The 27,568-nt window shown below is 40.9% G+C and overlaps 1 protein-coding gene across 1 annotated transcript in view; it reads right to left on the bottom strand.

Annotated features, from left to right (window-relative positions):
• The window catches only part of LOC109421754 (long-chain fatty acid transport protein 4), a 110,901-nt gene extending 85,398 nt beyond the window's left edge, over positions 1–25,503 (bottom strand). The window contains exon 1 of the mRNA XM_019696291.3: positions 24,766–25,503. Coding sequence (XP_019551836.3) covers positions 24,766–24,786 — 21 coding nt within the window. The 5' untranslated portion in view covers positions 24,787–25,503. The remainder of the gene's footprint in view (positions 1–24,765) is intronic.
• Between the last annotated feature and the right edge of the window lie 2,065 nt (positions 25,504–27,568).

Raw genomic sequence — 27,568 nt, 5'->3', positions numbered from 1 at the left:
GGTAAATATGTAATAGTTTCCATAGACAAATTGCTCAAAACGGTAAAAAAATCGAAAAATATGTCAACACGTTTGTTTTCGACTACTGTAACCAATTTTCTCAATAACTTCAATAAAACTGCCTTTAGCGGCCTGTACCATTTTTTCTGTCAATAGAGATAAGTGACATTTCAACACACGAACACTAGCGCAAATTTTTCCTCACACAAAAGTGCACGCCGATTGAAAGGCTACTCAGATTGCATATGCAAATATTACCCAATCGATTTGGGTAAAACGGGTAAATAATGATAAGAGTGGAGAGTAAATAAAGGCAAAAGTGCAAATATTTTCCTCGCAGTTTCACAACTACATCTACAAAAAAGGCACGCATACATTTGAACGTGATTACCTCTATATCTCACACGTTCGCGGTTGTGCACTAAAAGAAGTTTCCTAATTGCAGGTTTGAGTGTAATTTTTCTTTCGGTTAATTGTACGGTGAAACTCTAGCGTGCGCAGCTTTTTCTTTTTTCTCACTAACTCTCGTAAACAAACACGAGCATTTTGCCCCCTCTTTTATCTCGCTCTTTCTTATGTTTGTCGAAGAGAATGAGCGAGAAGAAAGAAAAAGCTGCTCACGCTAGTGCGGTGAAATAAATCAAGCCTAACTTTACCAAACACCGTATGTAACATATGTAAACGAAAAAGAGATTTTCACATGAGGCGCTGAATTTCGTTGACGACTACAGTAGACGTTCGCTCGGTGCAACGCTTTAACTGCAATGCTTTTTAACTGCAAGTCCGCTTAGTGCAACAATTTTGCAATTATCGCACCGCTATCCGTCAAAATGAAATGGCAACAGCGATGCGATGTTTTTCACATGCACTTTTGTTGCAATGCGATGTTTTTCGTATGCACATTGGTTCGATGTGGATTACCTAAGGTGCGGCGAAAGGAAATTAGTCGGCTCTTTCATTCCTTCGGCGTTCTTATGGGAGTGACGTCATGTTCCATATTTGTAAACATGACGTCACTCCCATAAGAACGCCGTAGGAATGGAAGAGCAGACTAGTTTCCTATCGCCGCACCTATGGGTAACTCCACATCGACATTGGTTGCATTCTGCAACAACTGACAGATATGTGACGTCTGTCAGTTGTTGCAGTTATCGAATTTCATTCGACGAAAACATGCTGCACTTAGCGAACGTCTACTGTACTTGCACAGAGAACAGACATCCAAGTCCAGTTCCAAAACTGTGTAAGGAATTTAACGACCATTTGAAATCGGCAACACAAGTGGCAATAGCGTGGCGCTGCAATCGGTTAATTTCCCATACTAATTTAATTCACCACTTGAAATGTTTCAATTCACCACTGACTGTGGCAATATGGTGTTTGGTAGCGTTAGTGTTGTCATCGTGTATTGGTTTGCAACCTTACTCAAGTAAAGATTCAAATCCTTACACAACTTTCCGAATGAAATTTGTTCTAGCCTGGATGTCTGTTCTCTGTGGTACTTGTATCACTCACATTTGGGAATGATTTGTGAAAAAATATCCGGATTTTTCACGTTTCCGAAATGCTCAATGTATGAGTTGCTATGGGAACAGCGAACTTCCCCTTCGATTTTCTCCGTTCGTGGATTTTGTTAGATACGGTGTTTGGTAAAGTTAGGCTTGAAATGGAAAAATATCAGGCAGCTATGCTAATAGAAGTAAACTGTTTAGTTTATCCTAGTGTTCCCCATTTGTTTTCCAGCAAAGTTTATTTCCATAACAATAATATCTTAAACTTTAAATCTTGTACCGACTTTTCGAACCCTCTAAGCAGAATACCCTCTTCGAATAAGTGTAATCCACCAGGGTGCGATGACGTCACGATTTCGATTCCCGCATCTTGTACCAATGTTTAGGGAACCCAAATGCATTGTCAATGGGGGAACTCAATTGATGTTGGCTGCAAACAATCCTATTGGGTGGGAATAGGGATGTCATATACGTGGTGTAATCAGTTTCGTACCTTTTAATTCCGCCCTATGTTGCTTATCCTTTGACAGATACGCTTATTTCGACTACCACTTATAATCTTCCTCAGTGTCAGTTATCCACTCAGTGGATAACTGGCACTGAGGAAGATTACAAGTGGTAGTCGAAATACGCGTATCTGTCAAAGGATAAGCAACATAGGGCGGAATTAAAAGGTACAAAACTGATTACACTCATTCGAATTAAAATTTAAAGTTTTGGAATGGTGCAGTTGTCTTGAATTGTACAACAATCATATTCTTTATATCAAGTCTTGGGGTCTTACGTTTTATTACTACCAAGTTCATAGCATCTCTTTGTATCCATGTAGGTATTGTCTTCTGATCGGGATATAAATTTGAATATATTTTCGAAATCCATCACCGTTACGGTACAGCTTCGAAATACCCACTTGTAAACTAAAAAACCGAAAACGCTAGGCGTCGTCGTTCACAGACATCTGATAGCACTGTAAACACATTTTCGGAATGTTTGAACAAACCAGCAGTCAGTCTATGACAAAGTGGCGTCACCGTGGCTTTTGTTCAGCAAGAGCACAGGTAGATTGGTGGGTAGGTACATACAAGTGTGACACTGCCCTTGAAATGAACGTCTTCACGGTTTTCTTGGCTTTGTATATTTGGTTTTGGTCACCAACAAACGGTACGTACACGGTATTTACCTTTCCCATTTATTCGATTTATTTGTACATCTACTTTAATGTAAGCCTCTCAAATATATCTTTAGGTCAGTCACTTGAGATATTGTTAGTGACGTACTCAGTTAGTGTTCAAATTCTTAGAAATTAATATTTTAGATCAGACTTGATTAGTCTGCTGATTAATCGAGCGTCAAACGCTTCGGCCATATGGACCCTTCCCGAGCAAAGGCGGATATCAAAATGATAACAAGTTCTGTTACCTGGTTATCATTCGTTTGATAATTGAGTTTGTTATCATTTAGGTTGAATTAAGAGCCAACATAACAAAAATGATAACTCAAATTTACTTCACCAATACCAAAATGATAAGAAGTTGAGTTATCATTGAGTTCAAGTTGATAACTAATTGTGTTATACACTATTTTATTAAATATTACATTTAGTTATCAACACGAAAAAATGCAGCTGATTGATAACAGGTTTTGTTATCATTTAGTTATCATTCAGGACTATTTTATCGACCAAAATAGTAAAAATCTACTTTACCGACATAGTTAGCAACTGAAAAAAGTTTCTTATAATTATAACCCATGTTTTCAACTATTGCGCCCAGTGGGTCTCGAACCCTGATCGAGTGATTACCGGTCGCAGCCGAAAGCCCCTATACCAACGGGACTCAGTGAGAGGGAGAGTAGTTGAAGGCTACGCTTTCGTACTGCAGTCGCATTGAAGATGGAAAGCGGAATCTATTTTTAGATTCGAGGTCCACCAGACCCTCAGTTTTGGGGAAACTATGAAATGTGCTTTTGGAAACTGATAACATATTTTGTTATCATTTAGTATTTTTATGTTATCCCGACAGACCAAAATTATTGATAACTAAAATTGTTATCATTTGATTATCATCAGTTGGAAAAGATGATAACAAAAATAACAAAATGATAATACCGATAACATACTTTATTATCAAAGTGATATCACTTAGTTATTTGCCTTTGCTCGGGTTTTCATGCAACTATCGGTCATTCTATTAATTCTCCTAGGTTATATGGGTCATTTGCGTCTTGCTAAGAGAGTTCCAATATTACAAAGTTGGTAAAAAATGTTGCCCAGGAAGGGTTAAGCGCTATGCAAATCGTACCCCGCTTTACTTTGATTACCGATGCAAGTTTTTACGTGACTAATCGATGATCCACGCTCATTCATGATAACGATCACTGACGTTGAGGCTAGGCAGGGGCACGTCACTTCTATGGGAACTTTGCTAGTATTGCTACCAGTCGCAGTAAGCTAGCAACAATTGACTCACCACACCAGCACCAGCGCCTTCCAGACTAACACTGATCTTGATCTTGATCGCTGCATGTGAACTAATAAAATCATCGTCGCCGATCAGTTGCATGTCGTGAAAAAATCTAACCTAAGTCGTTCACGGAATTCTCAAGAAAACCGCTGAGCTGATTTTTGCCAGCTAAACGCTTGAAACCGGAATATTACGTAGGTTTAGGCGTGTCGGAAATTGTGATCCAAGCAATCCAGTTCGGTGGCTCCCCGGACTGTCTTCCTGCCTGTATGGTAGCCATGGCGATAATTGGGTTCTTTAGGGGCATCTGGGTATTTCAAAATCGGATTCTCCGCCCCACAATTAGTCGAAATCCAAAATTTTATAATTTTCGGAGTCCGGGAACTATTTTTAAAATGCATTTAAAGTTTGTATGGGGATTTTTTTTTTGTTCGGACCGAACTGTCACTTTATCAATTGAACTGTCATTCTATCCACAAAAATGAAAACTGTTTTGTTAATTGAACCATCAAAACAAAGGTATTGGAATCCAATAAAATCTCGTTATACTCAGAAAAATGAGCTCTTTCGATTGGGCAATAGAAAATAGCAATATTTTATTCACTAAACAACCCAATTGCCGGCTTGTTGGACAGGTGCAGCTGAATTACCGGTAATTTTAGGCCAGTCAGTTCAAATGCCTTGGCGGATTTGCAGCGATGATAACCGTTGAGTTGTGAGTAGGTCAAAGACCTGTAGGGCCGGAGATTTAACTTTCGAACATTTCTCAAAATCACCATCGAGTACGGAAAAAGTATGCCTACTATGATGATAGTGACCCTCCAACTTTCAAATTTGACTTCTGAATGTTTGTCACCCAGGCTACCTCGTTGAAATTGTATTTCCTCTGCGCCAAGAGTTACATCAATAATGGAAAAATCTCAAGAAACCACTTTATTTTTGCGCTGCCGCCGCGAGATCTTCCAATGTCAAGGTCGGCTCGACATCGTCGGCATTTAAATCAGCTGCCACGTGCCGTCCAACAACGGAAGCAAGAAACAAGTTTTCTCGTCGAGTTCGATAAACTTCCTTATGCGCGGTGCGTAACTCGCTCGCTAGAGATTCGCAGAGCTGCTTGCGATCGAACGGATACGAATCTCCAATTTACCTATAGGTAGAATGTGTTTGGTCAGTCCGCCCTGCGCTACGCACATTACAAGGTACTAAGTGCCAATTTAGCGCTGTAGTTAAACTCCTCGGTTGTTGATGTAAAACCGGTTCAATCGCAGCAGGCGTGGAGAGGTAGATGCACCGCACGCTGTGGCTACAAGCGCAGTCACTTCACTTTTTGTTGTTGTTCCAAAGAACCGCGGTCAAGTTCAGGTTCAACCGAAGTGAAGGACATGGGAGGAATCCTGGTTGATATAGTTCTTGATAGCAAACGCAGTCGCAGGGCGCGCTGAACCGCTTCGTAAAGCAAATAAAGAACTCGTCAATTTTACTGGCAAACGACGACGGTAATTGCATACTAAACATCGGTTTGTCAAAGCGAATATTTGCGACGATGCTACCGGGGCTGTGTGACGAGAAAATATTTGCAAATCGTTTAACAAAGTAGGCGCAACACGTTCGTCTTACTTATGGGGCAGAATCTGATCTTATACGGCACTCAATAAACCTGTCCGAATAGACTATTGACCCCGATTGTGTCACTCGCACTTGTCATCCAAGTCGACTATGCTCTTTGCTATGGCGATGGAGTGTAAACAAAAGACAAGCTATTCATCAACGCCTTCTTGATCTGTACCCTTTCGGCCTCTTTAGAAACCATAGAATTGTTTACTTTTCTTGGACAATTGTACCGAAAGGAATTCATTTCATCGTAGCTCAACCGCGCGTCCTACGCCATTGTGAAACACCATTTCGCAATAATTGTATAGCTTTTACAAGAGCAAAGAAGGCATTTCAGGGAGTCCCAAGAAGTATCAGCGAGGTACTAGGAGATCTTGGGGTCTCCAGTTAGCCTAGTGGTTAAGGCTATGGATCACCAATCCGGAGACGGCGGGTTCGATTCCCGTTCCAGTCGGGAACATTTTCTCGACTCCCTGGGCATAGTGTATCATTGTACTTGCCTCACAATATACAAATTCATGCAATGGCACGCGAAGAAAGCCCTTCAATTAATAACTGTGGAAGTGCTCAAAGAACACTAAGTTGAAGCGAGGCAGGCCAAGTCCCAGTGGGGACGTAGAGCCATAAAGAAGAAGAAGAAGAAGAAGAAGAAGAAGAACCAGGAGATCTCATGGGCGTTTCAAGAGGGCCTCGGAGGTTTGAGGGGATATCAAGAGGCCCCAGTGGCGTTTAAGAGAGTGTCAGGCTCCGAACAGCTACCGGAGGAATGGAAGGAAGGGGTTATGGAAAGGAGAAATGGAAGGAATGGGTTGTATCCTTGCGATCACATTTCTGAATGCCGCCTACAAAGTGATATCCCAGATCAAATTTAATCAAATTTAATGAGTTTGTGGAAGGTTATCGAGCCGGCTTCATCGACGGCCGGTCGACAACGGACCAGATCTTCACCGTACGGCAAATCCTCCATAAATGCCGCAAATACCAGGTCCCAACACACCAGCTGATCATCGACTTCAAGGCGGCGTACGACGATATCGACCGCAGGGAACTATGGAAAATGATGGACGAGAACAGCTTCTCTGAGAAGCTTATTAGATTGTCCAAAGCGATGATGGTCGGTTTAAGAAACTGCAGCGATCTGTCCAGTTCGTTCGAACCTTGCCGGAGACTACGACAAGGTGATGGACACTCATTCCTGCCGTTCAACATCACCCTGGAAGGTGTTATGTGAGCTCAACAGTCTCAACTGGGGTACGATTTTCACGAAATCCGGTCAATTTGTCTATTTTGCGGATGGAATGGATATTATTGCTAGAACATTTGGAACGGTGGCAGAACTGTACACCCGCCTTAAACGTGAAGCAGCAAAGGTCAGACTCACGGTGAACGCGTCAAAAACGAAGTACACGCTGGCATGCGGAACCGTCCGTTGGACGCGTCCGAGGATGGAGAGCTGCAGCCACGAACCAAGTATTCCGAGCGTTCCAGGAAGCCTCAGGGCGCTTCAAGGGATTCCAGAGGATTCCAGGGGTTTTTCAGTGGGTCTCAGGGGCATTTCAGGGAGTTCCAGGAGGTATCAAGGGCTTTCAAGGAAATAGCAATGGCGTCTCATGGGGAATCAAATGATTCCATGGGGCTACATGGGGTCTCTGGGGCGCTTCAGGGGTTTGAGAGCCTAGCGGGGGGTACCAGGATGTATCAATGGTATTCAAGGGGGTCTCAATAGCGTCTCCAGAGGCCTCAAGGGGTTCCAGTGGTCTCAGAGGCGCTTCGGAGGGTCTTACCGGCGTAGAAGTCTTAGAGGAGTTTTAGGAGAACACAGAAGCGTTTCGGAAGATCCAAGCGTGTTTCAGGAGCTACCTAGAGGTCTTAGGATCATTCAAGATGATCCGGGGAGTCTCTGGGGCGTTAAAGCTCCCAGTCATGGCTATTGTTGACAGTGACGCAATGTAGACCTGGAGTTCCAGTGTTTCCAAAAACTGCGAAAGAGTCATGCGGGAGAACCTCGAGAATCGGAAGTGTGTGAATGAGGGACATTGATTTTTAGAGCAGGTTTTCGGAAGTCTGAGGAGGTTTTCGAAGGCATTGAAGAGAGCTTCAGAGATTTTTCGACGGATTTTTGAGGCGTTTTCGGTAATTTCTAAGCATCTTAGGTGCGTTACATGGAGTCAGTGAGGGTTTTAGGGGGGACTTCGGAGGCATTTCAGGAAATTTCAGAGGCGTTAAGCATGGTTTTAGAGGGTCTCAGGTGCGTTATATGTGATCTTAGGGCGTTTTACGGGGACTTCGAAGGCATTTCAGGGAGTTTTTTCGGCGGGGTTCGGAGATGTTATGAAGGCATTTTCGGATTTCGTAGGATCTTAGGTGCGTTCCATGGGGTTTTAAGGAGAATTCGAAGGCACTTCAGTAAGCTTCAGAGGGTTTTGCAGGCGCTACAGGTGCGTTTTCGGAAATTTCGAAGAATCTCAGGTGCGTCTCTCCATGTCCGAAGGGGCTTTATGAGGACTTCGGTGGCATTTCAGAAAGTTTCAGAGCATTTTCAGCGGGTTCCAGACGCGTTACGGAGATCTTTTCTGTTGCGGAGGTTCTCAGGTGTCCCAAGTATCCACGGTGCTGAAGCCTTATTGCATGCAGATATACGGTGTATTTAGTGCAATCATTACTTTACATGCAAACTTAAGGTTGATTTAAAGTGAAAGTGGGCAATTATAGAATCAAATAATGATTATACTGGTATAATCTTGGAGCAGTCGCATAATTGCCCATATCCACTTTAAATCAACATTAAGTTGGCATGTAAAGTAATGATTGCTCTAAGTACACCGTATATCTGCATGCAATAAGGCTTCAGCATCGTGGTTACTTGGGGTGCTACGTTACATGGGGTCTGAGGAGGTTTTGAGGGGCATTCCAAGAAGCTTCAGAGGATTTTGGGTAGGTTTCAGAGGCGTTACAGGTGCGTTTTCGGTGGTTTTGGAAGGTCTCATGTGCTTTTCATGAGGTCCGAGGGGTTTAAGGGGAATTTTGGAGGCATTTCAGTATGTTTCAGTGTACTTTTAGATACCTCCTCACAAAAATCCTTTAAATCCTTTGAAGTGCCCCTGAAATTATTTGATGCTATCAAACGCTCCTAAAACCTTTCAGAACACCCTCAAAATGTTCCTGAAACCCCCTGAAACTATCTAAAATGCCTTGAAACGCTCCTGAAGCCTCTGTAACGCCCATTGAAGACTCCTGAGACTCCCCTGAATCATCCTTAAAGTTATGGGGCAGGGACGTCCCTCAAACCCCAGTAATACTATTGTAACGCCCCTGAAATTGCCGTAATCTTATTAAAACGCCATCGAAATCAGACCGAAAGCCTTTTAGGCTTCCAAAATTCCCTGAAAAAACCCCTGATACGCCACTGAAGCCCCTTCGAACTCTCTTTTTTTTGGCTCAGGCTCCTGGGAACTTGCTGGAAACCCCATTGGCCCCATCTCATATGCCCAGGAGCAAAACCTGTTCTCGCGAACTAGAATCCCTCATTAAAGCCTTGACAAAATTTAGGCACAAAATTCCATTCATGCCCTTTTTAATTTATGCAGATTTTTATTTTATTTATGTGTACGTGAAAAATATTTAATCCGTCAGAAATACATTCAGTGATTTTTTTAATTCTTCTAGAAATCTTCCAAAAATGTCTACTGAGGTATATTCGGTAATTTCTTCAAGAATTCCTCCACAACTTTCTCTACGTTTTCTTACAAAAATCTTCCAAGAATTCATTCGGAGATCTTCTTCAGGGATTCCTTCAAAAATTTCACTAGTGAAATAAGGCCAGACTAATCATTTCAAATATGCTACCCAGTACCCTTTCCTCACAAAATGAAAATCATTTAGGAGTTTCACAAAAAATAATAAAAAAAAACTTACATGAAATGCATCAGATATTCCTTCATGATTTTTTTTCAAAAATTCTTCCTGGGATTTTTTTAGAAATTCGTCCAGAGATTCGTTCAAAAATTTCTCTAGAATATGATTCACAAGTTTTTTTAAGGATTGAAATTCCTCACGATTTGCTTTACGAATTCTATCAAAAAATCAAGTTCCTCGTAACTCCTCCCTCTCTCCTCCTCATTTTCTCCTGATTTTCTCAGTTCCTCCATAGATTCCCCTGAGAATTACTTAAAAATTCTCTTCTGGAATTATTTTAAGATTTTTTATGAATTATTTTGAAAATTTCTCCGGTGATTTCATCGGAGTTTTTCCAGGGATTCTTTTAAAAAAAATCTTCCAGAGGCTTCCTAATAAATTCCTCTTCTTCTTCTTCTTCTTTTTTCTTATTTATGGCTCTACGTTCCCACTGGGACTTGGCCTGCCTCGCTTCAACTTAGTGTTCTTCGAGCACTTCCACAGTTATTCATTGAAGGGCTTTCTTTGCCTGCCACTGCATGAACTTGTATATTGTGAGGCAAGTACAATGATACATTATGCTCAGGGAGTCGAGAAAATTTTCTCGACCGGAACGGGAATCGAACCCGCCGTCTTCGCATTGGCGATCCATAGCCTTAACCACTAGGCTAACTGGAGACCCAATAAATTCCTCTTAGCATCCCTGAAAATACACAATGTCCATTAATCAGTAGGTCGGCTCCAGGGCATGATTTTCTCCATTCGGGAAAATTTGTTCCACAAAGGCACAAATTCATGTCCATTAATATCTTTAAAACTTCCTCAAAAACTTTCCCTTAGAATTTTTTTCAAGAGATTTCGTAAGAAAATCCTCCAGAGATTCCTCCAGCAATTCCAGCAGGAACTCTTACAAAAAGTCTTCAAAAGGTTCTTAGAAAATTACTTCAGGGATTCCATCAGAAATTCCTGAAGAGACTCCTTAACAACTTGCTGACTTCCTTAAGAACATATTTAGGTTCCCAAATTGCTGAGAGGATTCCTATAGAAAATCCTCCAGGAAATTTTCCACGGGTTCTTTCAATCAACTGAATGTTATTCGGCGAGGGTCCGAATACGTAGACTCCAAAGAGGGAGGAAATTGTCTGAGCAAAGCCTACGGCTTATACAAATATTTAAAATATTGTATGGAGAAAAGCCTACGAGGGGAGAAAAGAAACTTATGAGATATCTGAAAATGAAATAGCCGCAGAACTTTCAAATTACAAAAGCAATTTCTTGGCTTATCTTGATGCATGGAAAAATCCTTGCCGGAATCGCCCAAAACCCCATATATCTACGACCGCAGTACGCAGTTGCGAAGGAATGATAGTTTAAATGGTAGTCTTCATAGAAAGCTTCGGTCAGGAATCAGTCAAGAAATTTCTTGAGCTATTTCTTCAGAACAGGAAACTGGGCTTTACTCAGTAGAAACATAAACGCAGATGTTCGACACAGATGATTTTGCTGAAATACTTCGAGAAAAAAATTAAATTTGTAGGGTAGAAATCTACTTCGTCATATGCGCTGATTCCCGTCATATCAGATGGAAAATAACAAACAGTTACAAATATTATGGATTTAGCACTATATTGGTGTCGGAAGTAACTTCATTTACTTCCGCTGCCTTTCCTATGCGTTAAACATAACGTCGGAAGTATTGCGCTGTATAGAGCATCAGATTTGCTATACAGTGCACTACTTCCGACGTTATGTTTAACAAATAGGAAAGGCAGTGGAAGTCTGTGAAGTTACTTCCGATACCAATTTGGTGCTATATCCACAATACTTCAACTTAGCTCTGCCAATGACTCATCAGATGGAAGCAAAAAGATGCATATTATCAATAACCAGTCACTATTGCACTGTAAATCGAATAATCACGCGAAATTTCTCGTTTCAATTTTACTAAACTTGCGAGTTGATTTTTTTTTTCGTTTTGCGTACAACGAAGGCAACCGTACCAAAGCAGCAGCTAGCCGAATTGTTCTTCATCGCCGTTCAATGTTTCCTTCGTTAGATACACTAGTTAAACCAACCTTCAATTCACATCCCACAAAAGCTCAGTGGCATTTCAAAGTTGGATTTCAACGCCTGCAAAAAGAATGCAGCAAAAGCTGTTCAATTACTCAAATAAATAACTTTTTCCGTAGTACCATAGTGTCACGTAGAATGTGTGCCGGAAATTGAACTCAGGTTGTGCCCGAAAGAGACGTGGACTAGACGGAAACAGAATTCGAGGGACAATTGTTCAATCTTTTAAGAAAATTGTAGTTTTTTTTACAATATTTTTACATGATATGAAAGCTAATTTTTTTAAGGCATTAGGCGAGGTGCAAGAATCATTATTGGTCGGTTCTTAGTTAGACATGAATTAGATAAAAACCCTATTTTGTATTTTGGCGCTTCTCGGAGATGATTCCAGTCTCTAGAGATTTCTATCAAAATCAATCATCAAAATATTTATAATAAATCTCGTAACAACCCTTCTGAGATGCGTCTAGAACGCTGTTCAAAAAGCATCATGATCATTTCAAACCCATTTAAAATTCTATCTACCAATTGTGAGATACTTGTGAAATGATTGATAGATTTCGAGACGATGTTTCATTCTTCTGGGATATCTTTCTTAAGAATTCTTTAGGTATTTTATTAGGCAATAAACCAAAGAAAATAGTAAGAGACGAACCAGCCAAGGGCTGAAAGTCTCTTAAATAAAGACAAATCAATCAGAAAATAGTTTTCACCGAAAATATTTCCAGCATGTTGTTAGACTCCAGTGGGAAGCAACATCACTGCTAGATGAATTACTCTGGGTCGTGTACCTCTGTTTAACGACTCTTCATGAGAGTCACACATCAGCACGACTTACTGCGATGTGTTGAAAGAGCACTCAAGGTTTTTGACGTTTGATTTGAAAAGTGCACCGAAGATGATGAGGCACACCGTTAACCGTTGAGTTGGAGTTGGAAATGTCACGTTGTCGTGTCAGATCATCGTATCTTCAGATAGAATGTAACGTAACATCAGATGTTCAAAAACAAGGATGTTTTGAACATCTGGCGAGAGTTTGGCCAAGTGCTGTTCTAAAATTCTTCTGGAATGATGTTCCGGAGCTTTCTTGTCCAAAAGTGTTGTCACCATAGAGAAGCTAAACAGTTCGTGAAACTTGTTCTCAAAACACATAATAAACAAATCAACCTAATGAATTGGAAATCTTCCCTGAACCGGTTTCGTCTTGGGTTTTTGTGTTGTAAACTGCAAAAGAATTTCTCAAGGTCAGACCAATCTGCACGATAACAAGTTATTTCCCTGTTCTTCTCCAGAAGAGTCGATGTAGATGAAGGAGTAATCGAAAGACACTTTCGCATCAATTTAAGCTGCTACCACGTAAGGAAAACTCCTTATTTCGTCTTCTCAGCAGTAGGCGCAGTAGGCACACAGGCGATAGCCTAGCTCTAGCAATTGTTGCACCGAAACCAATCGCAGTAGGCCACTAAAGGCGAGTAGCCATGGTGTTTTACCTTGAACAAAGTGAAAATTTATTACACGCTAATAAATACACGTTAGTTTGTTGTTAGAATACCGGTTCCTATCAGCAGAAGCAGCATGTAAATAACAATAAAACTTAAAGCTTCTTGATGGCGGGATGACTTAGAACGAAGCACATGGGTAAAATGGTAATTAAACAATGTTAAATTCTGCCCAAAGAATGGCGACTTTTTCGGTGTTTATTTTGTCATTAAATTCGAAAGGTTAAAACTGAAGGTTAATTATGACGGAGCTTTGGGCGCAATGGCGCACTTGTAGTGGTCCTGCCTGTACGCTATGACTTCAGTGACTTCCGTTTTGTGCAGTCATTCAAAAGTATATGCACTGCATTGAGCGTTGGTACTGAAATGCAGTTCTTTTTTTTAATTAATTTTATTTTTACGATCAGTAGAAAGATTTTAACGCTATTTGTATTGAGAATTTTACTAAATATAGGTATAGCGGCACATGAATCATCAAATCACATTGTGTAGCCAAATCAAATCATCCAAGCAGGCTCTCAAATACTCAAACCTCCAAATGACAAACCATCAAAGCGAAAAAAAACATGAAGTAGCTAAAAAAAACCTCTTCACTTCAACAATGGACAAAACCACCGGCTTTGATAGCCTGTACTTCCACCGAAATGAACAACACAACACAGGAGATCTACGGAATCTCTTAATTATCCCGAACGCAAAAAAAAAATAATGATAATAAAACGATTGGAACGAATCAGTAGTAGATTCTGTTGATCAGAAGTGCTCAACAATACCTATCTACAACATTTTCGACGGTCATGGTTAGATGACGTCAACAACGTAGAGATTGGCTATAAAAAAAGGCTAATGATCAATGACACACATTGCGCAACTTGTTGCAGTTGAAGAGATGACAGCAGGGATACTAAAGACAAGGTTCTATAAATAAATGTGTCAATTGCAGAATGTATGTTGTACTCATCAGATGATATTTTTTTTTGTTTCCTATAATATTACAAGGCATTACCAATATAGTACTGACAATATTTCCATCAATATATGAACGTTGTTTATATGATGGTACCAGATTTTCAGGGTGTCAAACAATAACTCAGTATGCTGTGATTTCTCTTCTCAATAGATCGCAGGCTAGTACCCCGTTCTTCCCTATAAGGCACTGCATTGTTATGATTTTATATGGGATTTTGACGTTTCTTGGCCTTGTTGTTTACAAAATTACTGTAAGAGTGAAAGCGAAGGAGAGAATTTCATGCAGTGCCCTATGGTTCACTGCGGTCGCGGTGTCGACACCGCTCAAACGTCAAATTTTCTGGGACAGTTAGTAGGCCAGCCTAAATTCGTGCAGTGAACCATAGGTTCTTTAATAAGTGATCAATATCATTGATCAGATGTCTACAACGAAATCGATCGTTCACACACGCGAATTGTCTTCCTTGTTACTAGATATGTGCCATACTTCGTACCGCTTTGAAGTAGGTTAAAAATTCGCACAAAAAATTGCTGAATCCGGCGGCCGGCACCATGCCGGTACAGGTACAGCAAAATGATCACGAAATAACGATGCTCAATCTGTTAATTGCGGTAATTGCCTGGTGCGTTCATTTGGCGTATACTTCCGTTCGGCTGATGCAGTCAATTGCTCGCCAAGGCAAAGATCGCAAAAAGATAATAAATTAAACTGAAGCAAATATCAAACGTTTGAGTGGGAAATGTAATGTTTGCCCGGCGAGCTAGATTTGTAGTTTAACCTACAAATAAGATCATAACAACCTAAATACTACATAATTTAACAGGCTAAAAGTGGGTGAAACCTATTAAGAATAAACATCTTGAAAAAATCAATCACATTCAACCAATTCCGAATAAAGACCACTTTCTAATGCATTTAAGCAATATGTTTTAGTCCGAAACTGCTTCCGATGCGAACTAAATATGAATTTTATGGTAATGTCTTTGGTGTCACATCCGAGCGCATGGTATAAATAAGCGCCAACTTATTAGCATAACAAATCTTATTCATGCAAAACTGAGATCCACGCTAGAGCTGGAACATTTGACAATGTCTGCATTGGGTTTGATTATCTTGGAATCAAGCTTGTTAATTTGTCATAGGTAATCAGCATATGGTATCTGTTAACTATATGTACTAAAAATCAGCTATATGTACTATTATGTACTAAAAATGCAAATAATAGTCAGCTCTGACATTGCAGGCACCGCAAGTGGCAAGGTAACTGATCTAGAAGTACGTGCAGAGGAAGACTTCTGAACCCAATCTAGGCCCTGACCTCCAGGAGATTGAGGAAGAAGTTGGCCGATTGAAAAGCCGCTGGAGCACATCAACTACTTAGCGAGCTTCTAAAATACGGCGGAAAAGCACTGGTGAGCGCTCTACACAGGGTCATTACCCAGATTTAAGAGGAGGAGGATATATTGTCGGTATTGTGTGTCCCATCCATAAAAAGGGCGACAAGTTTGATTGCGATTACACTACTGAGCACTGCCTACAAAATACTCTCTCAAATCTTATGCCGCCGTCTATCACCGATTGCAAAAGAGTTCGTGGGGCAATATCAAGCTGGATTCAATGGGTGTAGCGCCTTCACCCGGATCCCTCCAGGTGTTGCAGAAATGCCGCGAATACGACGTGCCCAGAGCACTGCCCAGTGCCCACACATCACTTGTTCATCGATTTCAAATCGGCGTATGATACAATCGATCGAGTCCATCTATGGCAGATTATGCACGAACACGGATTCCCGCATAAACTGATACGATTGATCAAGGCGACGATGGATCGAGTGATGTGCGTAGTTCGAGTATCAGGGACACTCTCGAGTCCCTTCGAATCTCGCAGAGGGTTACGGCAAGGTGATGGTCTGTCGTGCTTGTTGTTCAACATTGCTTTAGAGGGTGTAATTAGGAGAGCGGGGTTAAACACGAGTGGAACGGTTTTCACGATGTCCGTTCAGCTGCTTGGTTTCGCTTATGATATAAATATTAGGTATAGCTCGAAAATATGAGACGATGGCGGAAACGTACATCCGACTAAAGAATGAAGCCAGGCAAATCGGATCAATCATTAATGTATCGAAGACAAAGTTCATGATGACAAAGAGCTCTAGGGAAGAATTACCGCGCCCGCCGCGCCGCGAATTCGTGTACTTAGGCTCACTGTTGACCACCGACAACGACACCAGCAAAGACGTTCAGAGACACGTTGTGGCAGGAAATCGTGCTTACTTTGGACTCCGCAGAACTCTACGATCGAATCACAAGCGCTGATTAGACCAATAGTCCTCTATGGGCACGATACATGGACTCTAGTGCAGAGGACCTACGCACCCTTGGAGTTTTCGATCGGAAGGTGTTGCGTACCATCTACGTCGGAGTGCAGATGGATGACGGAACTTGGAGAAGGTGAATGAACCACGAGATGCATCAGCTGCTGAGAGTACCATCCATACCGCGATAATCGGGAGGCTACGGTGGACGGGTCATGTCATCAGGATGTCGGATAGCAACCCGACTAAAATGGTTCTCGAGAGTCATCCGACCGGTACAAGAAGACGTGGTGCGTAGCGAGCTAGGTGAGTCGATCATGTGGAGGACGATTTGCGGGCTCTTTGCAGAGTGCGGAACTGAAGACACACAGCCATGGATCGAGTAGAATGGAGACGACTCCTACGTACAGCAGAGGACACTCAGGCCTTAGTCTGACCGGTAAGGTGAGGTTGTAATAGTCCTAGATTTTGTTTCTTCTTACGTCGATATACTCTGGCTCACAGGTTGCTGGACCATGCTTATTTGGGTGTAAACTGTTTTGGCGAGACAGAGCTTCTTATGTTTATTCAAAAATCTTTATTACGACAAAGGTTTATCTTTTTTCTTCTTCAATCTTGTGTTTGTCAAACGTTGATTGGTTGCCTCAATCTTTTAGCCCCTCCAATATCGAAATTCATATGTGCATGATACTTATATTTTATTTTGTATACTAATATACTCTCTTTCAGGAATATCAAGGTAAGTTCTTTGAGTAGAGCTGTAAACCACCCATCGAATGTCAACTGTGCTCTATGTGAGGTATAGGTTTTTCTTCGCGGAGCTTTGGTTATACGATTAATCACAGCAGGCGATCTGATGCGTTTTTTTGTGCTATGAACTGTCAAGTTGCCAATGTTAGTATCCCTGAGTGTATACTGCATAGCAACCACTGCAAATAACACCCAATTATATTCACTCTTTCCACTCGTAAACCGACGTCAGCCATGGTATTGTGTGACACTGTAGACTGTCTAGTAGAGCTCCTCATAATAATCCCACCCTACTAACATAAATTCCTTTTCCTGAAACGTCTGTAGGAATAGTTTGGGTGCCCTGTATCTTCTCAATTATGTAGTCGTTATACTAACATTCCTGCCCTTTCCCAGCAATTCTAAGGACGTGGCAAATCCCAAGTAACACACTTGTCACAGAAAAGTCACGGCGGCGCAGGTTTTTGTGTTGCGGAGAATCCAGTGTGACTGACTTCCAACAAATAAAAACTTACTTGCTAGAAGTAAGTCACAGTGACTTCTGCGGAACGAAAACCTGCGCCGCCGTGACTCTTCTGTGACAAGTGGGTTACTTGGGATGTGATGATTGTTCCGACCAACTCTAAGAAAAAGTAGAAAAAGGCCTGCTAAGCATTATTTTAGCGACACTACGTCTCAGACTTTTTTTTTAACTTATAAGCATTGTATAGCTACCCACGATGTGTACAATCGCCTATGCTATGCTAAATCTTCAAGTTCTTGTAGTGCTCTTAGTTAAGGAGTCTCAAACTTGGCCATTTTGTATAAAAAATGCAGTTTGTCCCATCAATTATGTATGTCACGAATAGGCTCGAAAACGGATCATTGGATATACTTGATATACCGTAAACCGGGGTCTAATTGACCACTTTAAAACAACTTTTGCAGATAACATTAGTTACCATTCAAATATTGCTCAAAGAATTTCTGCAAAATCAGTATCAAGTGGATCTCTTTAAAACTATGTAACCAAATTTTGTTTAAATAATTTAACCATCGAGCGATCGCGCTGTTGTATTTTGTACAACACATTGAAAAAATCTCGCTTTTTGCCCGAAGGTTAATTAAATAACTCCAAAAATCAAAAAAAAATTGAAAATAGCTACCGTACTTCAAAGTTACACAAAAACGTTAACACAGAAAATTCACAGGAACTCCTGTTGACAATCGATTGTTTAGTGTCAAACATTTTAGCTAAGTAAGAAATACATTACGAATTCTTAAAAAAAATAAGCAAGACTAACTTTTATTCGAAGAACTGAAAAATCTACACACACCTTTAGACATGTATAAACAAGATTAGGTAAGAAACTTATGATCATAACGACGAATAAGATGAAAATTCCATTTTATGGGCCATTTTTTCCAGAAGTGCGTGTCAAAAGCATAGAAGGCATGCAATACGACGTTTACAGGGACAGCTATAGGGCACTGCATGAAATTCTCTCCTTCTTTTTCACTGTTTCAGAAATTTTGTAATTAACAAGACCAAAACACGACAAAATCCCATACAGAATCAAAACAATGCGGTGCCCTATAGTGTTTAGCAGAGAATTTGTGTATGTATAAAGAGAAGTGCGAAGACTGAAACCAAAGGTTCCAGTTGAACCGTCCAGTTGAAGGGTTTAGAACAACAGAGCACGACATGGTAAACAAAACTCACCATGAGAGTGTATTAGGGAGAACCGTGTCGTTACTTATTTGCTTGACGTCTTTTGGGCAGCTAAGACTAATACGAATAAGGCAACCTAACGATTATCACCCTTCCAATATATACATATATATGTTTGTTTACCTAAAAAAAACGTATTGTTGTTTGGAGTGATGTAAACAAACATAACTAAAATCCTTTCAGAGTTTCCCTATAATATAACATATTCCCTGCACGGAACCGCCAAACTACCCAAAATTGAGTTCTTTTGACGCAATCCCATAGTTCGGCCCAATAAACCAAATTTGAGTAAATCGATTAAACTCACACTAGGTAAATTGCCTTCACCTCCAGCAAAAACATTTACTTAAGAGTAGGTAAATTCAACCCAAGACCCCCCCTCATTCAACCCAAATTTGAGTAAACCTACATTTACCCAAAATTGGCTTATTGGGCTCAAGGACCCCCGTTGGGTAGATGCATCTCTGTTTGTGTTTGACAACATCGGTGAGGGAAAGAGGGAAAACAACCTAATTTTGGGTAACTAGTTTATTCGATATACTCAGCTTTGAGTAAAATCGACCCAAAAATTAGGTAGTTTGATTTCTCCGTGTGGTGTTTGGAACGCAAATATGCGTGTATAACTGAGTTCTTCCACAGTTACCGTCTTACCCCGCTGGTTCGACACGTTTTAATAAGACACTTTTTAATTCGTACCCTGCTTATTCGACATATGTCGAATTAAAAAGTGCTCAAATGTCACAGCGCGCGATGTACACTACAAATTCAAAACAATTTGATATTGCGCTTATACTCGCACCCGCAGCAGCTCCTCTTGCAGCCGCTAATTCCGGAAGTTCTGAGTTGGTGCTATTCGACCAACCGGAAAGGGTTGTATACACACTAAGATTCAGATGTTCCAGCTCAGTAATTGTTTCACTGAGTTCAGTATTTTTTCCATCTTTTTACTGAGTTTTCAACAGCAGATTTATCTCGGTACACTCGGTTATCGTATTTACCGTTCACCAGTAACGATATTTGCCGTGTATCAGTAACTTTTGACAGTTTATTATCTGAGCTCGGTAACTCATTTACAGAATATTTGCAAAAGAAACAACCGAGCGTACCGAGTTAAATCTGCTGTTGAGAACTCAGTAAAAAGATGGGAAAAATACCGAGCTGATCTTAGTGTGTACCATTTCGCCGAAAACCATTTCGCGGAATTTTTTTTCGCTGTGTAACATTTCGCGGAATGAACCATTTCGCGGAATTTAATATTTTGTAAATAATAATAGAATGACAAATTATTTTCTCTGCTGAACTTTACTGGCCCCATCAGAGATTCATATGGAATCATATTCTCCTTAGCTCCACGATTGTGCCAACTGATTTAAATTAAATCTGATACCTTTCTGAATGAATATTTGCCTTCTTTGATTCAAAGAATTCTCAAGAATTCTAAACATAAGGCTAAAGACCATTAGGTCAAATGTCATTAGCTTGAATGGAAATAAGACCAAATGAACATTAGGTGTAATTATCAATAAGCAAACATAGATTGTACATTCAACGGCTTATATTGCTAACTCCATAAGAGAATCTTCCTTCTTTCAAATCAAACGCTGTTCATGTATTGTGGAGTTTGTGGCGATCAAATTGATAGCTCTATAGAAGATTTCACCTTCTTTTAATAATAGGCTGTTCTTTCAAGTACACTGTTGAGTATTTTGGCTAGCGACCACACTACTAACCAAATGAAGAGATTTTCCTTCTATGTATCAAGAATGGGCTGTTCTTCAGAGTAACACTATTAGTGAGTTTTCAGATGGCCAGGCTGCTGAACCTACCTTTAGAGATTTATCCTTCTCCAAATCAAGGACTTTTTTAGATGCATTTTTATGTTGTTTATTGGTGGTCTACTGCTAACTCCCTAGGAGATATTTCCTTCTTTTCAAATAACACGAGCTGGTGACCAAACTGATATCTACATCTAAGATTTTTCCTTCTATTAGAAATAAGTTGTTTACTTATAAGTTGCAGTGCTACAGTGTTATTTGGAGATCCAGCAACTAACTCACTCTTATGAGATTTTTCTTCATTATAATAATAGGCAGATCTTTCGATCCAATTGGTCTAACATCTATTCTGCCCAGTGATTATTCGGCCTCATGTCAATTTAGCCTAATGTCCCAGTATCAACATTTTGAAACTGAACCTGCTTCTACGATTCTAGACGACCACCCTTATTGATTGAAAGCAATATATGTTGAAATAATGCTACAACCATGTAAATCATTTGTAAACCATGTGACCCTTAAGTCAAGAACACTCCTTAGTAGTAACTTTATCAGCTTTCTCTTTTTTTTAATGTTCTAACTTCCTTATACTGTTATAACAGAAATCAAAACAACATTTTTGTATCACAAGCTTTTCCATCTGTCAAACATACGCTCTTTTTTACAGATATGCTGTTGTTTTTAATCAGATATTTGTCCTTCTTCTAATCAAAGGCTATTCTTCCATAATTATAATGCATTACACTGATTTTAGAATAACAGCTGCTAAATTAATGTTATCAGAGAATTTTCCTTCTTTCATGCATAGGCTGTTTTTTTTTCAAATAAAACCATTATAAAAATTGAAATGTTGATTTGAAACATTCCAAATTTCAACCACTGTTTTGAGTTTTGAATCTTTTAATGATGTAAATAGTCTCTCGATCAGTTAAATTGTTCTCTCTTATTAACGATTTTCCGCGTAACGGTACATTCCGCCAAATGGTATTCGGTTAAACGGTGCATTCCGTGAAATGGTTCATTCCGCCAAATGTCATTCCGTGAAATGTTACACCGCGAAAAGGAATACCGCGAAATGGTTTTCGGCGAAATGTTATACAATCACCGGAATGAACTGAGGATGGCAACAATCATAGAAAGAACGAGCTTTTTACTCGCACCACCGCAATATCTGTTGAAATTATGTTTCATAACAAATCGGGAAATCAATACAAAAACAAAAATAGAGTTGCCAAAATTCAATGATCATGATGGTGTAGGGTAACCAGTTTGTCGAATTAAAAGTTTACCCCGGTTATTCGACAAAAGTCGGTGTCGTATTAGCGGGGTAATACGGTATTGACTAAGAGCTTTCTTCGCCAATGACCATTTTGCATCCGTATATTAAATGGCAAACACGAAGATATTATATGTCCAAAGATGTCCTGGAACTACTCGGAATTAAACTCGGATACCTTAGCATGATATTGCTGAACTTCCGCGGGAGGTTACCGAGAAGCAGAAGGGGAATGCAGTATACCAGTTACAACAACACTTTAGGTATTTCATGGGATATTAAGGAAGGTTATTTCCATAGAAGTTGAGGCCATGGCGGGTTTTATAATGATCCATGAGGGTTCTCAAGCGTGTTCCAGAGGCGTTTCAAAGCGTTTCAGGGGGCATTGGGGGAGTTTCAAAGCGGTTCCCGTGGACTTCATGCATTTTCAGAAGGGATGTAAATACGTTTCAGGAGATGTGAAGGGATTGCAGGCAAGGATGGGAACACTCACTTGGAAAGAGTCACACTCACTTGCAGTTTTCTCAACTCAGAAGCGGGCAATCAAGAAACGATGTATGGACGACTTTTACCTTGTGATTTCGTCTAAAACTTTGCCGAATAGAGTAGGGGTCGCACACGCATACCGAAGTCGTGAGGGAACTGCGAAGGCAACTCTCCACGAGGTGAATGTAAATCACACTCACTTCGTGGAGAGTTGCTTTCACAGCTCTGTCACGACCTTGGGATTCGTGTGCGATCCCTACTCTATTCGGCAAAGTTTTAGACGAAATCACAAAACAAAAGTCGCCCATACATCGCTTCTTGATTGCACGCTTTGGAGCTGAGAAAATAGCAAGTGAATGTAACTTGTTGCAAGTGAGTGTTCCCATCCCTGATTGCAGGATTTAAAAAAATCTATAATTATGTTTAGAGTGCTACCACATTAAAGCTTTTCTAAATATCACACGACCATGGGTTGCCGTAAAAATATATTGATAGTTTGTATTACGTTGTCCATAAAATTTCTATATATGAAAATGAGTTTGGTTTTCTTTAAGGCTCTCGACCGGATGAACCAGCTTAATTTTTGCACGGTTCAAATCGTCTTCAAAGTGGCTAAAACTGATATAAAACTTAGAAAAAGTTTCAATCAAAAAGTAAAAAAATAAAAAAATAAACCTAAAATCATTGGGAATTAGAAGAATCTCAACAATAGTCAAATACGAAGTGGCAGTACAACGTTTGCCGGGACAAATAGTTATGAATAATATTTTCAAAACAATTTCAATCACGAAAAAATCTGAACATTGTTTTGTGGAAGTCCTCGTGGACTTAGCGGAGGGGTGGTATCTAGGAGGGCGTCGGGGAGTCACAAGCCTCTTCAGTAGATCATCAATATCCTTTTAATTCTTCGTAACGGAGAATGGGCGTGGCTGGCAAAAGAACGTTTTTATGTCTTCTAAACTATGACCTTTCATTGAAAAGCTGTTATTTAATAAAAAGTTTTCGTAAGTAGGGTATGTGTACCATCAGTAATCTCACGCTCCCATATTCATCCTATTCGAAAACAAGCGATTACGGCACTGATTGAATCCGTTCTTTTTGTTTTCATGGGTGCTCACTTCTAACAAAAAATACAAAAATAAGAAACAAAACAAACAGCGCTCCAATCCTTTGTTTTTTGTAGGATGAAAATGGGAGCCACATGCTTAATAAGGGAACCACTACCCTAATTGGAGCATGGATTTTTTAAGTAAACAACATGAAAGCTTCCAGTATGCAATCGACGAATCACTTCGTTACCACGTAACGCAACACCCAACGCAACGTTAATTTAGCTGAAATCATTGGTATATAAATTATAATGAAATGTTTAATTAATATCACACAATTTATGTCAAAACTTCTTCCATTTATAGAGAATTGTAGCATCCACGGCGGTTGAGAGACGCGAATCCCACAGTGATCAACTTCACCCCAGATAACGGTAATGCACAGGAACAGGAACAGACTAAATGCCTATTTAGCAATCCGAATGATCCCGAAGAAAGAAATTTCACTTGTCATGAAGAATTATTGAAAACCACGGATTCCAATTCGCAGAACCCAATTCCATTAAAAAGAATCGAATAATCAACGAATCGCTCATCCGTAAAACAAAGTGTTGCATCGGAAACCATTTCATAAATCCAAAACAGCGATTGATATTGGAGGCACACAGAGTAAAACAGCTCTCTGGCAAATATTTAACATATATCAAAACCACAATGTTTTGCTCGTTGTGACGATCCTTATCCACATAACTAGAAACCCCCATCACAGAGAAACAGACGTCACACTCCACTCGCTTCCCATCGATAACCTTTTTAACGGTTGATTCAAATATTCGGTAGTTGGTTCGCGGCGCTGGCATCGTTTTGGCTCCTGTTTGACATTTGCTCACTACCGCCATCTAGTGGAGGTTTGTTCAAACATGGCATAATTAGCTTTGAGCGATTACGATTTCATAACGATTTCCTGATTTTTAACCGTTATGTGTCCGACAAACTTTTTGCTTTTTTCTACACCGTGCTTTTTAAATGGGCGCTGGGTACCCGGGTACCCTGTCGGCCACATAAGGGTTAATATAATTCGTTCTAAGTGTTACGTCTGTTTCTCTGTGCCCCTTTCATAAAACATAAATAAAACCAGTTAGGATATAAGATGATACCCGGGTGTTGACCGTATAACCCCGTCCTCTCCCATTGTCTTTTGACTTTCAATTAACTTGCACAAACGATAATGTGAAATCGGCTACCGTTTCGTACAATCAACCGTACTATATGTACTAAGTATCCATAGGTATGTAGAGATACACAGGTACACAGACGGTAAACCTCTGTCGAAACGGCACGTCCATGCACAAGGAGACAAAACTGCTCGGCGTGGCGGTTCTCTTACCTTGGTTTCATTGTTATTCATCGTGAATATTGATTATTGATCCATATAAAGGTTCCCGCTGGATTGATTTCGAATTAGTAGAGTCGTTGCGACCGGCGGCTCGGTGATTTCTTTCGCAATGGTGTTCAGTCACTTCGGTTCGGTTCTCTATACACTCATGAACGACCTGAAGTATTCAACTACGACACTTTTCTTCACTTTTGTTAGCAAACAAAACACTATGCAAACATGTTTCAATCAGTTATGACTGGCTTCGATAAATTTTCCCACAATCACTCGTCCGCATCGGTTAATCCAAGTAGGCACATCTCCACCGCATACCCGGCTTCCTTCGGCTTCTTCCTCAACAGATAAAATTACACACTCAATTCTTCCTAATCGTCGTCAACCCGGGAGAGCACTGACCGATAAATCCCATTCCCGGAAGTCTTGCTCGCTCGGGGTATGTAATTCCTGGTGTAATTCCAGCGGGATGACACGCGTTTTAAAACCGTAAACAAACACACGTCGTCGTGTCGAAGAATTTAAAAACAATCGCACTCCACTGCTGCAGTGATTCCAAACGGTCCCGGCTAGGAACGTGTAAGTAGCACGTGGTTAAGCGCGCACGCGTCACTGTTACAATCCGAACGGGTCGACGGTTCAAGCTGAACTGCTGGCGCGCGCATTGTCAGTGCGCGAACTAGCAGGCAGCAGCCACCGCAACGCACGCCCCGGTTCGTCGCCGGACGAACGACTTCGCGAGCTTAGCAGACGCATGGCTCGAACAAAAAATACAAATAGGGGTTGTGTGCTAGTAGTGGACCCTGCGCCTATAGTGGACCCCCTACAGAAAAACCCAAATATGAATGCCCAAATCAACTAATTCCAGGCAACTTCCATCGGGGGAACATCAATTATATTGTTCCACAGCAGTTCCTGACAAACAAATTGCCAAGTGGTCACAAAAATCGATTATTTTAACTATTTAATGAATGTAAACACTCAAAAGGGTCCACTATAGGGCACATTCAGGAGGGTCCACTATAGGCTCCGTCGGCAGCGTGACAGATAACATGGAAATCAAATGGGGGGTCCACTATAGGTGCCAAGATATGTGTAAACAATCCTATAGTGGACCCCGGTGGGGTCCATTATAGGCAACATCGATGCATATTTTCAAATGCGTATTTCACTGGAATAATTTATTATTATTGTATGTTTGACGATCTTAACATGAAGAAGGGACATGAAACTTGTCATAAAATTCCACTTTGGAACAATCCACTGACGTAACATAGCTAAAAACCCGCAGAAGTAAATGTCGATGGCTTAGGGGGTCCACTACTAGTACCCAAACCCTACCTACCAAGACCAACCCATCGCATCCATCGCCGAGGTTTCCTTTTTTGCATCACTTTGCCACTAAATTCCGACACAGCAGGCGAAGCACCGAAATTAGATTCGATTGTCTGTTTGGCCGGCGGGGTCTCCCCGCGATGAATGGATCCGTCACCTGCAAGGTGCACCAATTGAAGTTTGATTTGGCGGAAGGGTTTTTGCGACTATTGGAGTTCGAATATGCCGCATAGCATACACACTAAACGCTTTCAGCTATATATTGCTGAATTTTGCGGAGCTGAAGGGTCGGCAAAGTTTGCTGAATTTCAGCAAAACGTTACTGATGATCAGCAGAGTTTACTGAACAAATCAGCAATTTTTGCTGAATTTCAGCAAATTTTTTGCTGAAACTGTCAGCTCGGCAAAATTCAGCAAAATTTTGCTGACACCCTCAATCGATTTTTTGGTGTGTATAGCTCCTTGGATGGGATCCTTGGCGTAGTAGGCTACGCTCTGCTACGTTGTCCTGTTGAGTTCCAATCTAACGTTTGCTTGCAGATTTCGTTTCCGCCCCTGCTTAGAGTGTGGCCGACCCAGCTCCACTTTCGCTCCCGGATTTCTATCCCTATCGGCTTTTGATGACATCGACGATGGAGCTCCACGTTGGAGATCCAATTGTGAGGCCACCATGCACGAATTATATACCACAGGCATCTATTAATGAAGACCTGCCTGCAGCCGTTGAGTGTTCTCCACTGATACACACCAAGTTTCGCTGGCGTACAGCAGTACAGATTTCACGTTCGAGTTGAAAATTCGGATTATGGTGCATCGACTAATCTGGCTGTTTTCCCATACATTTCTTAACTCGCCAAAGCAGCCCTCGGAAGCTTTCAACATTCTCCACTGCTTGCTCAGCTACCGTAAAGCTGGAAGGGTTGACCGTGCTTACATCCCACGATGTGGTCTTATTGACGTTGATGGTGAGATTTGCCGAAGAGGAGCGATCGGCAAGATCATCGAGCGTACCCTGCATATCAGAGCGCCGTTGAGCTAAGAGAGCCACGTCTGGCTGATGACGTTCGTCATCAGGTGCTCCATGGTAATGGGCTGCCACAGTAACCCACTATTTGATTCACAATCAATCGCACCTACCAGGATCTCGTCGATTACGATGAGGAACAGTAAGTAGCGGTGATAGTATACATCCTTGCCTCATTCCAGCAACGACCCGGATTGGATCGGACAATACACCATTGTGCAGTACTCTGCACGAAAATGCCCTGTACTGTGCTTCAATGAGGCTGATGGTTTTCTCAGAGAGACCCTTGCGCCTGAGGGCTTCCCACATGTTTCCGTGATTGAGATAGATGGTCGAAAGCTTTTTCGTAATCAATGATCACCAGGTAGAGAGACTCTTGGAATTCTTGGAAGGGGTCCTATACACCATGCTGATATCATGCACCTTTATGATGGCTCGCAA

Source organism: Aedes albopictus, chromosome 3 (genome assembly GCF_035046485.1).
Source record: "Aedes albopictus strain Foshan chromosome 3, AalbF5, whole genome shotgun sequence".
Lineage (NCBI taxonomy): Eukaryota > Metazoa > Arthropoda > Insecta > Diptera > Culicidae > Aedes > Aedes albopictus.
The sequence above is the reverse complement of the archived record's forward strand: the minus strand, read 5'-3'. Positions and strand labels throughout refer to the sequence as shown.